Raw genomic sequence first — 15,136 nt, 5'->3', positions numbered from 1 at the left:
ATGGATCACTCAGACTGTGTATTGATTATAGACAGCTGAACAAGCTGACAATCAAGAATAAGTATCCATTGCCTCGAATCGACGATTTGTTTGATCAGCTAAAGGGTGCAGGCATGTTTTCTAAGATCAATCTCAGGTCGGGATACCATCAGTTGCGGATAAAGGAAGAAGATATCTCCAAGACGGCATTCAGGACCCGATATGGTCACTATGAATTTTTAGTAATGCCATTCGGTCTCACTAATGCACCGGCGGTTTTCATGGATCTTATGAACCGCGTGTTTCATTCATATCTAGATCAGTTCGTGGTGGTGTTTATAGATGACATTTTGGTCTACTCCAGAGACAGGGTTGAACATGATAAACATTTGCGGATTGTACTTCAGACACTGAGGGATAAACAGCTGTATGCCAAGCTCAGTAAGTGTGAGTTTTGGCTGGAAGAAGTTTCTTTCTTAGGACATGTGGTGTCATCAGAGGGTATCAGAGTGGATCCTAAGAAGATTGAAGCTATTATTGATTGGAGACCACCCAGGAATGTTACAGAAGTTCGAAGTTTTCTGGGTTTAGCCGGCTATTACAGAAAGTTCGTAAAGGGATTCTCCATCATTGCATCACCTTTAACAAGATTATTGAAGAAAGAGGTTGTATTCCAATGGGATGATAGGTGTCAGCAGAGTTTTGAAACTTTGAAGAAAAAGTTGACTGAAGCACCAGTGTTGACCCAACCAGTGTCAGGTAAAGAATTTGAGATTTACAGTGATGCCTCTCATACTGGGTTAGGATGTGTACTCATGCAAGACAGTAAAGTGGTAGCTTATGTCTCCAGACAATTGAAGCCACATGAATTGAATTATCCAACCCATGATTTAGAACTGGCAGCCATTATTCTAGCGTTCAAAGTATGGAGGCATTATCTATACGGTGAAAAGTGTTACATTTACACTGATCATCAGAGTTTAAAGTATTTACCGACACAGAAAGACCTGAATTCAAGACAACGGAAGTGGATGCAGATTCTGGCTAATTATGATTATGTCATTAATTACCATCCGGGTAAAGCTAATGTGGTAGCTGATGCCCTTAGTCGAAAACCATTGTATGCTTTGAGAGCAATGAGAATCAACATGGAGTTGCAACAGCAGGGAGCTATTCTAGCACAAATGCAAGTACAACCATCTTGGGTTCAGGAAGTTGCAGAAGCACAGAAGAAAGATGAGCACATAGCACTATGGGTTAAACAAGTACAGGAAGACCATGGTGGGAAATTCAAATTGGATAACAGTGGAGTATTGTTCTATGAAGACAGAGTTGTTGTACCACAAGGGGAAATCAGACAGAAGATTCTGCATGAAGCTCACAACAGTCCATATACAATGCATCCAGGCAGTACTAAGATGTATCAAGATTTGAAGAAAGGCTATTGGTGGCCGGGCATGAAGAAAGACATTGGAAACTTCGTAACAAGATGTTTGACATGTCAACAAGTAAAAGCAGAACATCAATTGCCAGCTGGGTTGCTTCATCCAATAACAGTTCCAACATGGAAATGGGATCAGATCACGATGGATTTTGTTACCAGATTACCTCAGACGCAGCGGAAGCATGATGCAGTATGGGTAATTGTTGACAGATTAACCAAGTCTGCGCACTTTCTACCAGTCAGGATGGACTATTCTCTGGACAAGTTAGCAGAAATCTATGTTAGAGAAATCGTTCGACTACATGGAGTTCCATTATCCATTATATCGGATCGTGATCCAAGGTTTACATCGAAGTTCTGGGGTAAACTGCAAGACGCATTAGGAACGAAACTACATTTCAGCACTGCCTTTCATCCTCAGACAGATGGCCAGTCAGAGAGAGTAATTCAAATCCTGGAAGACATGATGAGATCATGTGTTATAGAATTTGAAGGCAGTTGGGACAGATATGTACATCTCATGGAATTTGCCTACAACAACAGCTATCAATCGAGCATCAAGATGGCACCATATGAAGCGTTGTATGGCAGAAAATGCAGGACACCTGTGTGTTGGACAGAACTTAGTGAGAAGAAGATTTTGGGTCCAGATTTGGTTAGAGAAACAGAAGAGAAAGTGGAAATCATTAGAAAACGGCTGAAGGAAGCAAGTGATCGACAGAAGTCCTATGCTGATTTAAAGAGAAAGGACATTGAGTATACGGTCGGTGATAAAGTATTTCTAAAAGTGTCACCATGGAAAAAGATCCTAAGGTTTGGAAGAAAGGGTAAGCTTAGTCTTAGGTTCATTGGTCCATACGAGATTCTTGAACGTGTAGGACCATTAGCCTATCGCCTAGCGTTACCTTCGACATTAGATCGAATTCATAATGTCTTTCATGTATCAATGTTAAGGAGATACAGATCCGACCCATCACACGTGTTATCAACAGAAGAGATTGAAATTCAACCAGATCTCACTTATGAAGAAGAACCAGTTCAGATCCTAGCCAGAGAAATTAAAGAATTGCGAAACAAGAAAATAGCATTGGTCAAAGTTCTTTGGAGGAATCATAAAACAGAAGAAGCAACTTGGGAATCTGAAGAAATCATGCGACAACAGTATCCGCATTTGTTCACAACAGGTAAACTTCGGGACGAAGTTTTTTATTTAGAAGGGTAGAACTGTAACATCCTACTGAATCGAATCGTTGCATAGAGTCGAGTCGAGTTGGGCCGAACAAGAACCCGGTTCGAGCCATTTAAATCCAGAGTGGGGTAGAATGGGATGTAACTTAAATAAGTAAAAGAAGTGGACTTACTTGAATGAAACAAAAATATCAAAGTATAAGGAGTAGGACTTACTTGCACTAAAATATAAAGTTTAGGTATTAAAATGTAACATATGGAAAATATAGGTACTATTTGGTAATTTTTAACACACAATCAAAGATAAATTTGGACTACACGAGACTTCCATTTCAGTTTGCCTTCTTCATTTTCTTCATCTTCATCTTCAACGTCTTCTTCATCTTCATCTTCCTCTTCATCTCCTTTCATCTTTCTCTTCATCTCCTTCCTTTCTCCATCCATTTTCATGTGATTTAAACACTAACTTCAACCTAGAACTCTATCCAAGTAAGTAGCCCTTCTTGATTTTCATACTTTTGTGATTTTTTAGATGATTTCTAAGAGTTATTATGTATAGGAGAGGGGAACTCAAAGTTGGAAGAAAAGGAAGCTAAGAAGAGGATTTAAAGCTCTTTTGGTTGAAGGTTTGATATCTCTTTTAGTTTTTCACATTTTCTTGCATGAAAACTTGTGTAGTGTGTTGATAATGAAAATATTTATTGCTGAATGTTGAATTAGAGGTCTGTAAATGGTGATAAAGCATGGGATGAATTGAATGAATGAAGTAGATATTGATTTCATGCTGAACCCAGTTTGTTGGACCATTGACCAGTAACTTCACCCTGATTTTGACTCTGTTTAACGATGGAATTAGGAAGTGGTATAGAAGAGTTATTTGTTCCTCTATGTTTTATCTGTCCATGAGTTTTTGAATCACCTAATTTGGAGTTATAAATTGAGAGATATGACCAAAATAGTACAGACTGTGCAGGCTGGAAATCAACAGTCTGGACGAACTAGAAGTTGCTCATTTCGGTAAATATTTGCCTACCTTACCAACGTAATTAAGAGATGTGGTAGAAGATAAATTTGTAGTCTAATGTGTTAGCTAACCATAGAAGGCAGAATCACCTAAATTGGAGTTATATATTGAGATCTGTGACCAAAATAGTATAACTTGTGCAGGCTAGAACCCAACAGCAAGGCAGACTGACAGTTGATACTTGAGCTCAATGTTTGACTACCTTACCAACGTAATTAAGAGATGTGATAGAAGAAAACTTTGTACCTTAAGATGTTAGCTAACCATAGAATTTAGAATAACCTAAATTGGACGTATACAGAAAGAGTTATGATAGGATTTGTGAAACATGTACAGGCTGTCTGGCAGATTTCAAGAACACATTAGAAATGATGTTGGAATGCATATGTAGATTCATTCACCCGAAAATTATTACTGCATTTTACCTTCTAAGTGAACTTAATTCAAACTAAGAATTTCCTTAATCTAAATGGTAAAATTTAGTTACATAAATATTAGTAAGAATTGCATCGCGGGTGCAATAGCTAGAGTATTTCCATGCAAGTTACTTTATACATTATCAATGGTATGCATTATTCCTCATTATATTTTCTAAATAATTCTTGTATTATCACAATACACATAATATGCTCCATTAAGGTTAGGTAGAAACCACGTAGATAAGACTATGTCGCGACATAGGATAGCAGATCTGCACCCCATACAGTTTGGTACTCCAGCTACAGGCTGTTGAGTGGATATGATTTATATACGGGCCATAACAGCCCAGCCATACAGTATTCATCCAGTTTCATACAGTTCATACAGTTTTTCTTATCACTTTGGTTTCACTATAACCTTATGGAGCCATGCAGTTATGTGATTTATTATTTATAAAGTATATACGATGGTTAATAAAAGTTGCAAAATTTATACAGCATCATGAACAGCAGGTAAAATCATGAAAGTATAATGATATGTGTGCTTATATGTTTATTGTTTTATTTCTTATTAAATTGAGATATCCACTGAGCATTATTTGCTCAGCGAGTTATTTATTTAACTCGTAGGTTTCGAGACTGGACCGTAGAGAATCAGCTTACAACTGCTGCAGTTCATCTGTGGAAGACTCAGTCTTCAGGGTAGCTATTCATTTGGATATTTTGATTCTGTCTATCCTTATCATGGCATGTACAGGGCACACAGTTGGGCCCATTTCATTTTGAAAATTAGTATCATGTCTTGTAAAAATATTAAGTACATATCTATATTTTCCTAATGTAAAAAGCAACAGCTTGACATCATAATCAGCATACAACATGATATTAGCATGAAAGGACATAGGTTCAACCAGATTATAGCGTCTCAGCTCGGTTCATTTGAGTTAACGGGTGGACCGGGAAGGGATGTTACACCACCTCCTCCTCTCTTCTTCTTCTTCTTCTTCTTCTTCTTCTTCTTCTTCTTTCTTTTCTTTTCTTTCTTTCTTTCTCTTTCTTTTTCCCTGCGCCTGCGACTCCGTTGCTGGCAGAAGCAGATCGCGCCTCCATCAGCTCGAGCGGAGCCATAACGCCACTACCGCTCCTCACCGTCGCTCGCCGTTCTTCACAGCCTCCATCTAGCGAGCACCGTAGACAGGAGCAGTGCCTCTGTAACGTCCCATTTTTCTATTGAATCGAGTCGTTGCTTAGAGTCGAGTCGGGCTGACTCAAAACCCGGTTCGAGCCATTAGAGTCCAGAGTGGGGTAGAATGGGATGTAACTGAAATAAGGAAAAGAAGTGGACTTACTTGAAGGAAACAAAAAGATCAAAGTATAAGGATTATGACTTACTTGCACTAAAAGAGAAAGCTTAGGTATTAAGTTGTGACATAGTGACACTTGAGGGACCATTTGGTAATTTTACACACAAAATCATGATATTTTTGGAGTATTCCCGAGACTTCCATTCCACTACATGTTTCATCTTTATCTTCTTCATCTCCTTCATCATCTTCATCTCCTTCATCCACTTTCCTTTCTCCATCACGTTTAATGGTAGTGAAGATTTTAATGGGATTCAAGCATTAATTCAACTTCTATTCTATCCAAGTAAGTAAACCTTCTTGAATTCCATACTTGAATCATTTGGTGATATTTTTAGAGTATTCATAAGAGTTTTTATGTATAGGAGAGGTGAGCTCAAAGGTAGAAGAAAAAGGAAGCTAAAAAGAAGAGCTTAAGCTTTTTGGCGTGAAGGTGTGCTATCTCTTTTAGTTTAATTCATTTCCTTGCATGATAATTTGTGTGATGTGTTGAAATGAGGAGATATGTGGTTTAATGTTGAGAAAGATGACTGAAAATGGTGGAAAAGCATGAGATGAAATGAATAAATGAAGTAGAGATTGAGTTTTTACTGAAACAGGTTTTGCTGGAAAAGTAACCAGTAACTTCACCATGATTTTTTCCCTATTTAATGATGGAATTAGGAAGTTTCATAGAAGAGTTATTTGTTCCTCTATGTGTTAGCTTTACATGGGTTTTTGAATCACCCAAATCGGAGTTGTATATTGAGAGATATGACCAAAAGAGTACAGACTGCGCAGGCTGGAAAACACGACGCGCGCTCGCGAATTTCATTTGCGCGCTCGCGAATTGTGTCTGGAACTCTCTGACTCTCATTTGCACTTCTCGCGCTCGCGACTTTGCAAGGCGCGCTCGTGAATTGTGTCTGGCAACTCTTTTGGACTTCATTTTCAATGCAATTGTATTCCTTTGCTTACCATATATGCCTCCAATCATTTTAAACCAAAAAGACAACATTAGAACATGCATCAAACAACATGCAAGCATGCAAATGATGTGAAATGAGGTAAACACTATGGTGTATGAAGTTATGAATGCTATGCAATTGTATTCCTTTTCTCAACTTGTATGTCTTCAACCATTTTAAAGCAAAAAGACAACATGAACACATGTATAAACACAAAATGCAAGCATGCAAATTATGACACGGTTACTATGCATTTGTTTTATCTATTGACATACCATTAATATGCTCCATTGAGGTTAGGTAGAAACCATGTAGATAAGGCTATGTCGCGACATAGAATAACAGATCTGCGCCCCATACAGTTTGGTACTCCGGCTACAGGCCGTTGAGTGGATATGATTATATAGGCCATAGCAGCCAAGCATACAGTTTCATCCAGTTTCATACAGTTTTTCTTATCACTTCGGTTTCACTATAACCTTATGGAGCCATACAGATATCTTGACATAACATTGCATGAATCATACAGTATACTATACAGCAAGAAAGATCATCAAGGTAAAATGAAAATATCATGATATGTGTGCTTACATTTCATATGTAAGTACATGTTTATTTCTACATATGTATGTGCTTATATGTTTCTATGTTTCTTTATTCATTGTGATATTCACCGAGTTTAATCAAAGTTGCAGAATTCATACAGCATAAAGAACATCAGGTAAGATCATGAAAGTATAATGCTATATATGCTTACACGTTTAATTATTGATTCTGTAAAGAGCCATACAGTCATGAGATGTTATTAATCGTAACTTATATGATGTGACTAAAAGTGCATAAGTCATACAGCATAATGAATAGCAAGTAAGACAATGAACATATACTGTTATGTATTCTTCCATGTTTATTGATTTCATTCATACAACACAATGAACAGCAGGTAAGATCATGATAGTATCATAATATGTGATTAAAGGTTCATGTAAAGGAGTTATGAGATAATTAGAACTAAAGGAGTTATGTGATTATGGTGTGAATTAGAAGTTTATTCTTTGCTATAAAGATACATTTGTGTTGAAATTTACTAAATCTATGATTTTCAATGCTTTTATGCAATTTGGGTTTTCAGTTAGTTGTCGTCACACTTTGTTAAGCATGTGAATTATGAGCACCACTGAGTTTTATACTCAGCGCGTCGATTTTTATCACGCGTAGGTTGAAGATCGTGGTTGCTACTTGAAGACTTGAAGAGTACTATCAAAGCAGACGTGACTAATTTGGTCATAGTAGATTGAGAGTTGTATAATTAAGAATTATGGCATGTATTAAGATTTATGGCATGTATAATTATTACATTTGTTAGAGCTTATGTGATTGAAAATATATTTAAAGCATGTAATTATTGTGGTGTAAGTATTTGGAGAAAATGATTGAATATGAAATATTTTACTATAGTTGGTTTGATTAGGTCATTAAGACTTGATATAGATCATGAATGCAATTAATTGCTGGATATGACATGCTCTTGAGGATTTATACAGTTATGACTATATAGATAAAGTGTTGTTGTGTTAGGATGATTAGTTGGAGATTGGAAGTCTGAAGTTTAATTGAGAGTGTTTTATATTCTTATTTAGCATACAGAATGATATAAGCATGACAGGACATAAGTTCAACCACATTGTAGCGTCTCGGCTCGGTTCATTCGGGTTAACGGGTGGACCGGGAAGGGATGTTACAGCCTCAGCTCAGTTGCAGCTCCAGCGCGTCTCCGACCACCAGGAGCATATCTGTCGCGCCTGCAGTTGCGCCGCCAGCTGCTCCGCCACCAGGTCGCGCCACCATTGCAAGTCAGCCCCTCCTGCATCGATCTCAGGTGGTCCAATCGCTTCCAACACGCGTAGTTTCAATCCGATACGCGTAAAATCCCAAATCCTGCAAGAAAATAATATTTTGTTTGGGTATGAATTTATTTTATTAATTGTGGTTAATTAATTTAATTTTAGTAATCTTGGTTAGTTAATTTAATTTTAGTAATATTATTTAATTAAATTAATTTTATTATTTGTAGTTAATTAATTTAGTTAATTTAATTTATTAACTATGAGTAGTTAATTGATTTATAATATTAGTGTTGATTTAATTAAGGAACATTGATAATGACATATTAATAGAATTTAAGTGTGGATTAAGGTAGTTTAGATATAATGTTATTGTAAATTATAATTTTGATTGTGCGGTGATGTTGAGATTGAAGGAGGATGGGAAATTTGATTTGATTGATTGCCCGATGAATGGGCTGTGTGGTTTGATAAATTGTTGATATTTTTAACAGGTAGATAGTCCAACTTTTAGGGGAGATGCTGCCGAAATTTCGATAGGAATTAGATTATTTTTAGAACTCTAATAGATAGTACGAATAAAATTATTATTGTTAAGTAATATTATATTATCAATCATATTATTCTTATTAATAATAATATTATTATTAATATTAGTATTCTTATTAGTATTATTATCAAATATTACTTAACCTTTTATTTAAAGTTGATAAATTAGAATAAATATATAAATTAGAAAACCATATATATATATATATATATAGTTTAATTTAATAAGTGGATTAAATGACTGGTAACCAAAACTAATAAACGAATGTAAAATATAATTTTCCGAATTAGAATTCTTACTTAGAATTTTCTTGTTTATTTTAGAGGATTATAAAAATTCAAAAATGCGAGGACAAAGGCTGGAAGCATGTGGCTAGAAAGGCAGTCTTTTTAGAGGACAATAAAGAACTGTGAGTAGTGTTAGATAACTAGTATCATCCGCCTGCATTCATGCATTCACGGCTAAATGTTATCATGCATTATTTTGTTGAATTGCCATATCGTGCTGCACTATTTGTTGATATTAGAAATTGCTTGATTATCTGTGATGTGATATTGCTGTGCCTTGTTTGTGTGGAATTGGGATGAAGTGGGTCACCATGGGTTTGTGAGACTGTTACTGTTATATGGATCCTGATTCTAATTTCTGTTAGCCGGGTAAATGGGACATCGGCGCCCCCGTGTGTACCTACTGTTCTGATCTGTATGATATGGAAAACCACGGGTTGGTCTCTTTGGGCGCACCTGATAATCTAGATCTGATTGCAGCCTGCAGGGTGGCCTCCTGTTGTGAGCGCTTGAAGATCTAGATTTGATGGAGACGACCGGGTTGCCTCCTGTTGGTATAAAAAAAAAAAAAGAGATTATACTGAAATCACAGGTTGGCTTCTTTATTGGGCGCACCTGATAATCTAGATTTGATCGCAGCCCGCAGGGTGGCCTCTTGTTGTGAGCGCCTGATGATCTAGATTTGATGGAGACGACCGGGTTGCCTCCTGTTGATAAAAAAAAAAAAAAAAAAAAAAAGAGAGAGAGAGAGAGAGACTGGAAAAATAATGAGAGGACTGGTTGTGTGAGGATTAAACCGGTCGGCCAGAATGGGGGATTGGCTCCCTGGTGCACATGTGAGAGGATGGGCCATATGGGAGGACGGCTCATCGGGTTTCGGTGACTCCACTGACTAATTGCCACGTGATGTGATTATATGAAGGTGATAATATTTGTGATTGCTGTTGTATTGTCATTTGTGTGCCAAACTGCATGATCACATAATTTAACGGTTGATCACATAAAATTATTTTAGCATTTGTATGATTGTGTGGGGTGAGAGGGTTATCTAATTCTACTCACTGAGTTTAATACTCACCCCCCTCCAACCCTCCCCAGGTAATAGATGGAAAGAAGAATCGTGGAGTCTAATTGAATGAACGAGATATGGATCGATAGGAGTAATAATCATTGTATCAAATATGTAAATGCAAAGAATAGTGAATTATGGAGTAGAGTTCCGCAATTGTATTCCAACTGAGTTGTAAATGAATAAATAAAGTATAGACATTTATTATTTGGATATATTTGTGAAATAAATTATTGGGCCTAAATCCACAATTATGAATAGCATATGAGTTTTAAATAATTTAGGCTTACTACGAGTTTCGGGGGCCTTAAGCCCATCCAGGTCCTAGTGCCGGTCTGGCCCACGGAAATGGATCGTGACAATAATCTTCTTTTATAGTGATACATTTTTAACTGTTAATAATTTATATTTAAACATTGCGTTGATCATTAGGCTCAAATTACTTTTTGGTGCACTAACTCGGAAGTGGAAAAATCAAATTAATTACCTTTTGAAAGTGAAAATATTAATAATATATAAACAATTTTCAATAGTTTTTCCTTTAAGGAAAATGATTGAATATTTTTTTAATAAAGTAACCAAAAAAGAATTATTGTCTTTTCTCCATTGAATTAAAAAAAAAAAAAAAAGAAAACCATGGAAGACAAAATTTCAAAACTTATTACCATATAAATGTTATTCTCCAAAAAATAAACAACCGACCGCATAGCGCAGTGGATTAGCGCGTTTGACTTCGGATCAAAAGGTCGTGGGTTCGACTCCCACTGTGGTCGATTATTTTTCATTATTAATATTCTTTTTTTCGATAAGATAAAAACATGGAGACAGAGAAGGGCTCTGAAAAGAAACGCAATCCAAAACTTGAGGTGGGCCTTTGTTCTCTGCATGCATACCCTGTTGAGATTGGAGAAACTAACTACCAGAGAAATTTCTTGATATCTGAAAAGAAGAAAAAAAACAAATAAAAAGCAGAAACAAACATTTCATTTCCATGGACTGTGCTTTGTTCACTCTCCACACTACTCCTCCTCGTATCTCCATTAATTCATGGTATAAGTATTTTTATACAACACAAAAAAAAAAACTCAAACTTTTCTTGTTTTTCTTTATGGTTTGACATAATTAACATTGAAAACATTCTTATTATGCTTCGTTTCAGTTTTCATGGACTTTTTGCAGCTCCCACCAATACTACTGGAATTGGGTTATACAAAAACAAGATTTTTAGTCCAACATTTTGGGCTATTAGGGTGAGTAGTGGAAATTTGTTTAATGAAAGTTCTTTCAAGGGAAGTGAAAATGGATCTTTGTTAGATGCTTTTGATGAATCCAGTTCTGCACCATTTGGGACACTTGATGCTGAAATTACTCCTGAAACCATCGATTTCTTCGTTAGTGATGCTGAGGGTGATCCTGACTGTCCAACTCCAGGCTACTCTTCTATTGAACAGGCACTCAACACTCTTCGCCAAGGAAAGGTGAAAACCAAATATTTCTAATCTCTTTGACAATAGTTTCCTATTAGTTTAGGCATGTTTTGGTTCATTTTAATATGGAATTATGAATCTCTATTTTAAGCATTTTGTATCCTTTCTAGTATATGGAAGGTGGATTTTCGCATTAGAGAAATTTTGAAATCCTCATGACTAGTTTTACTTGGGCTCGCTTCTATTACTCGACTACTTGTATTTTAAAGCAAGTATCATTTAATATATATTCAGTTATTCTAATATGAAAATTTTAAAAAATTGTAGATTGTTTGTGAAGCAAAAAATTTGGAATTCTATTCCTAATTCCAGAGCAAAACAAACCTACACTTATTGAAATTTTGTTAATGACGATTATTGGGTAAACCTTTTTCAGTTTGTGATCCTTGTAGATGATGAAAATGGGAATGTTGAAGGAAACTTTGTGATGGCAGCTTCTCTTACAAGTCCCAAACATATAGCCTTTATGATTAAGCATGGGTCAGGGATTGTTCCTGTAGGCATGAAAGAGGATGATCTTGAAAGGCTAAAGCTTCCTCTAATGTCTCCAGAAACTGAAGATGAAGACTCTTCTGCTCCCACTTTCACTATCACAGTGGTAGGATCTTGTTCTTGTAGAATAATCTTCATCTTTTTAAAGTCTTCCTTTTTTAATCGACTCCAATATTATTAAGCCAATTTTTTTTCTTGCTTTATCAGGATGTGAAAATGGGAACTTCCACAGGAGTATCAGCAGCAGATAGAGCAAAGACTGTTCTTGCTCTTTCATCTCCTGAATCTAAGCCAGAAGATTTTAGAAGGCCAGGCCATGTGTTTCCACTTAAGTATAGAAATGGTGGGGTTTTGAGGAGAGCTGGTCATACTGAGGCTTCTGTAGATTTGGTAATGTTGGCTGGTTTGCAGCCAATTTCTGTTCTTTCAGCTATTGTTGATTCGCATGATGGTTCCATGGCTTCTTTACCTAGTTTAAGAAAGTTGGCATTGGAGCATAACATATCAGTTGTCTCAATAACTGATTTAATAAGGTAATAAAAGATGCCTAACCATTTTTGCTGACATGTTTTAAATTTCTTGGAAATGATTCTGATAAGTGCCTTAGGAAAAACTTGTTTGTTTTAGCTCAGTAGTCTTAGAATCATCTCCAAGACTAAGACATTATAAGTACAGAATTACTCCTACATCTGTCATAAATTGCTGAGAAATGTATTGAAATATGAAGTGTTACTTTATAGGTACCGACGAAAGAGAGAAAATTTGGTTGAGAGAACTGCTATTTCTCGCCTGCCAACAAAATGGGGTCTATTTCAAGCTTATTGCTATAGATCAAAGTTGGATGGGACAGAACATATAGCTATCGTGAAGGTATAAAAAATGCGCTTACGGCTTTGGTTTCTGTTCCTCTTTTCCACTTTAAAGTAGACAAATTTACTTACAGGGTAATATTGGACAAGGACAAGATGTTTTAGTAAGAGTTCATTCAGAGTGTTTAACTGGAGATATATTTGGATCAGCTAGATGTGATTGTGGAAATCAGTTGGATTTGGCAATGCAGTTAATAGAAAAAGCTGGTAGAGGTGTTGTGGTCTACCTTAGAGGTCATGAAGGAAGAGGGATTGGCCTTGGTCATAAACTTCGAGCCTACAATTTGCAGGATCAAGGTCATGACACTGTTCAGGCTAATATTGAACTTGGTTTAGCTGTTGATGCTCGTGAGTATGGCATCGGTGCTCAGGTCGGTTTTAAAATGCCGAACTTATATAATTTCTTACTTGCACAGCTCTTTAATTTAGCAGAAAGAATTGCAGCCCGCAATGTGCAGCAAAGGCATGATTCTTAATTAGTTGAATAAGAGTGAAATGGATTAATTTTCGTGGATATTAAACATGAAAAGTAAAATATAACATACGAAACTTCATAATCTTTGCTTTGTTTATATTTGGAGTCTGCAGATTCTAAGAGACATAGGGGTTCAAACAATGCGATTAATGACTAACAATCCTGCAAAATTCACTGGATTGAAAGGATATGGTTTAGCAGTTATTGGAAGAGTTCCAGTTTTGACACCCATTACAGAGGAAAACAAAATATACTTAGAAACAAAGCGCACCAAGATGGGTCATATTTATGGTTCTGATATACAAGGACCTTTGGCTGGATTCACCAAACCAAATGTAAATAACACAGACTCACCTGAAGAAGAAGAATGAGAGACGATTCAAAATTATATAACAAAGTATGAAATCTCATATTGGATTGAAAAGGCAGCTCTCTTTGCATCACATAGGGTTTTGAAGTTTTGGTTTATTTATATGAAATTTTTTTTTTCAGTCATTCTAATTATTATAGCTTGGAATGAACAAATTCATTGTATATGAACAATAGAACTGAAGATTTGCAACAAATTATTATATTGTTTTCATGTGATTTTCTTGGTTAATTATCATAGTTTGTGACATAAAATTAAACAATAAAGTAATTCAAAACTTACGTCTCCACTCCACTTTTTTAAAAGTTTCAAATGTAGTCAATAAACAATATGAAACTTTTTTTAACGTGAACTGCATCTCTAAATATTAAATAACTATATCTAGAAGTTCAAATATCTGAAACTTAGAGTTGCTGGAAGGGTTGTACCTAACTATCACTCTCGGCCAGAGCATGAATCCATCTCGGCCAAAGCGTGAATCAAAAGGGTAATATAGCTCATCTGCCGGCCATGGAGCTGTCAGTGCTGTACTCTCAAACTGCCATGGCGGATTTGTATCAGCAACAACATCTTCATTGCATGGTTGCTCTTCTCCAGCAGTAGCAGAAGCTCAGGAGTTAAGAAAGGTATTAACCTGGGTGCTGTCGGGACACCCTAATCTGACGATTCAGGTTGAGATCGATTGCCTTCAAGTCTGTTATGCTATGAGGCGTTCTGTCCACGACTGGTCCGAGTTTGGTTTTGTCATCTCTGAATCTAAACTACTCTTAGTCCAATTGCCTAATGTTACATTGGCTTGGATTAGAAGACAAGCAAATGATATAGCTCATGTATTGGCTAAATCAATCCTTAGTGGAGCTTGTTTTCAAACTTGGAATAGTGCTCCTACTTGTATTGCTCGTTTCTTCTCTTATTAATATAATCCGTAATTCAAATGTCAAAAAAAAAAAAAATGGTAATATAGCTTTCAAATGAAATACCCAATAAATTATTTAGTAAGTTGAAATTAAATAATTGAACACATCCAATAACCCACAACAATACATTTATTATTCCTTTACTAAATATTTTATTTTAAGCAGTAATAAAAAAAAATTCCATCAATTTTTGGTGAAGAATAAATTTATTTGTCCACTAACCAAAATTTTAATTTTAATTAATTATTATTATTTTCAGTTTACTTTTAGAATTTTGGAAAAAAAAAATTAAGAATTGAGAGAGAGATCGGCTTCAGGATTTTTATATAACAAAGTGACTAAGCATTTCAGCCCAATAGCACGATCCCAAGCCGGCGTCTCTTGGCCCAATCTATAAAACCCAACTCGCTA

The 15,136-nt window shown here is 36.0% G+C and overlaps 1 protein-coding gene, 2 long non-coding RNA genes and 1 other non-coding gene across 6 annotated transcripts; all 4 read left to right on the top strand.

The window, feature by feature from the left end:
- Window positions 1-2,810: 2,810 nt before the first annotated feature.
- Window positions 2,811-4,921, top strand: LOC149498819 (uncharacterized). Its single transcript, XR_016322909.1, has 3 exons — window positions 2,811-3,100; window positions 3,171-3,237; window positions 4,685-4,921. It is a non-coding gene; the product is annotated as an uncharacterized LOC149498819 (long non-coding RNA).
- A 4,138-nt stretch (window positions 4,922-9,059) lies between these two features.
- Window positions 9,060-10,330, top strand: LOC105642016 (uncharacterized). Its single transcript, XR_005177642.2, has 2 exons — window positions 9,060-9,168; window positions 10,145-10,330. It is a non-coding gene; the product is annotated as an uncharacterized LOC105642016 (long non-coding RNA).
- A 484-nt stretch (window positions 10,331-10,814) lies between these two features.
- Window positions 10,815-10,888, top strand: TRNAR-UCG (transfer RNA arginine (anticodon UCG)). Its single transcript has one exon. It is a non-coding gene; the product is annotated as a tRNA-Arg (tRNA).
- Window positions 10,889-10,945: 57 nt separating this feature from the next.
- On the top strand, window positions 10,946-14,720 carry RIBA3 (monofunctional riboflavin biosynthesis protein RIBA 3). 3 transcript variants are annotated; one of them, XM_012209578.3, is made up of 8 exons: window positions 10,974-11,165; window positions 11,275-11,365; window positions 11,449-11,593; window positions 11,979-12,200; window positions 12,302-12,627; window positions 12,835-12,964; window positions 13,038-13,334; window positions 13,552-14,026. In XM_012209578.3, exons 2-8 carry the CDS (start codon window positions 11,280-11,282, stop codon window positions 13,807-13,809), a joined length of 1,464 nt encoding a protein of 487 aa, XP_012064968.1. In that variant the 5' UTR covers window positions 10,974-11,165; window positions 11,275-11,279; the 3' UTR covers window positions 13,810-14,026. The 3 variants fall into 3 exon arrangements, with proteins under 3 accessions (XP_020532499.1, XP_012064967.1, XP_012064968.1); XM_020676840.3 differs by lacking the exon at window positions 13,552-14,026 and adding an exon at window positions 14,258-14,720 and having other exon boundaries at window positions 10,946-11,165; window positions 11,275-11,593; XM_012209577.4 differs by having other exon boundaries at window positions 10,947-11,165; window positions 11,275-11,593.
- Window positions 14,721-15,136: the final 416 nt, after the last annotated feature.

This window comes from Jatropha curcas, chromosome 1 (genome assembly GCF_041381405.1).
Source record: "Jatropha curcas cultivar XTBG-Jc1 chromosome 1, XTBG_Jcur_1.0, whole genome shotgun sequence".
In the NCBI taxonomy this organism is placed as follows: Eukaryota; Viridiplantae; Streptophyta; class Magnoliopsida; order Malpighiales; family Euphorbiaceae; genus Jatropha; species Jatropha curcas.
Note: the sequence above shows the minus strand (reverse complement) of the source record. Positions and strands in the feature narration are given on the sequence as shown.

Coding starts and splice junctions, on each gene's coding strand:
- RIBA3 (XM_012209577.4), top strand. CDS start 11,107: ATGGACTGTGCTTTGTTCACTCTCCACACTACTCCTCCTCGTATCTCC. Junction 11,166..11,274: donor CGTATCTCCATTAATTCATG/GTATAAGTATTT, acceptor GCTTCGTTTCAG/TTTTCATGGACTTTTTGCAG. Junction 11,594..11,978: donor ACACTCTTCGCCAAGGAAAG/GTGAAAACCAAA, acceptor AACCTTTTTCAG/TTTGTGATCCTTGTAGATGA.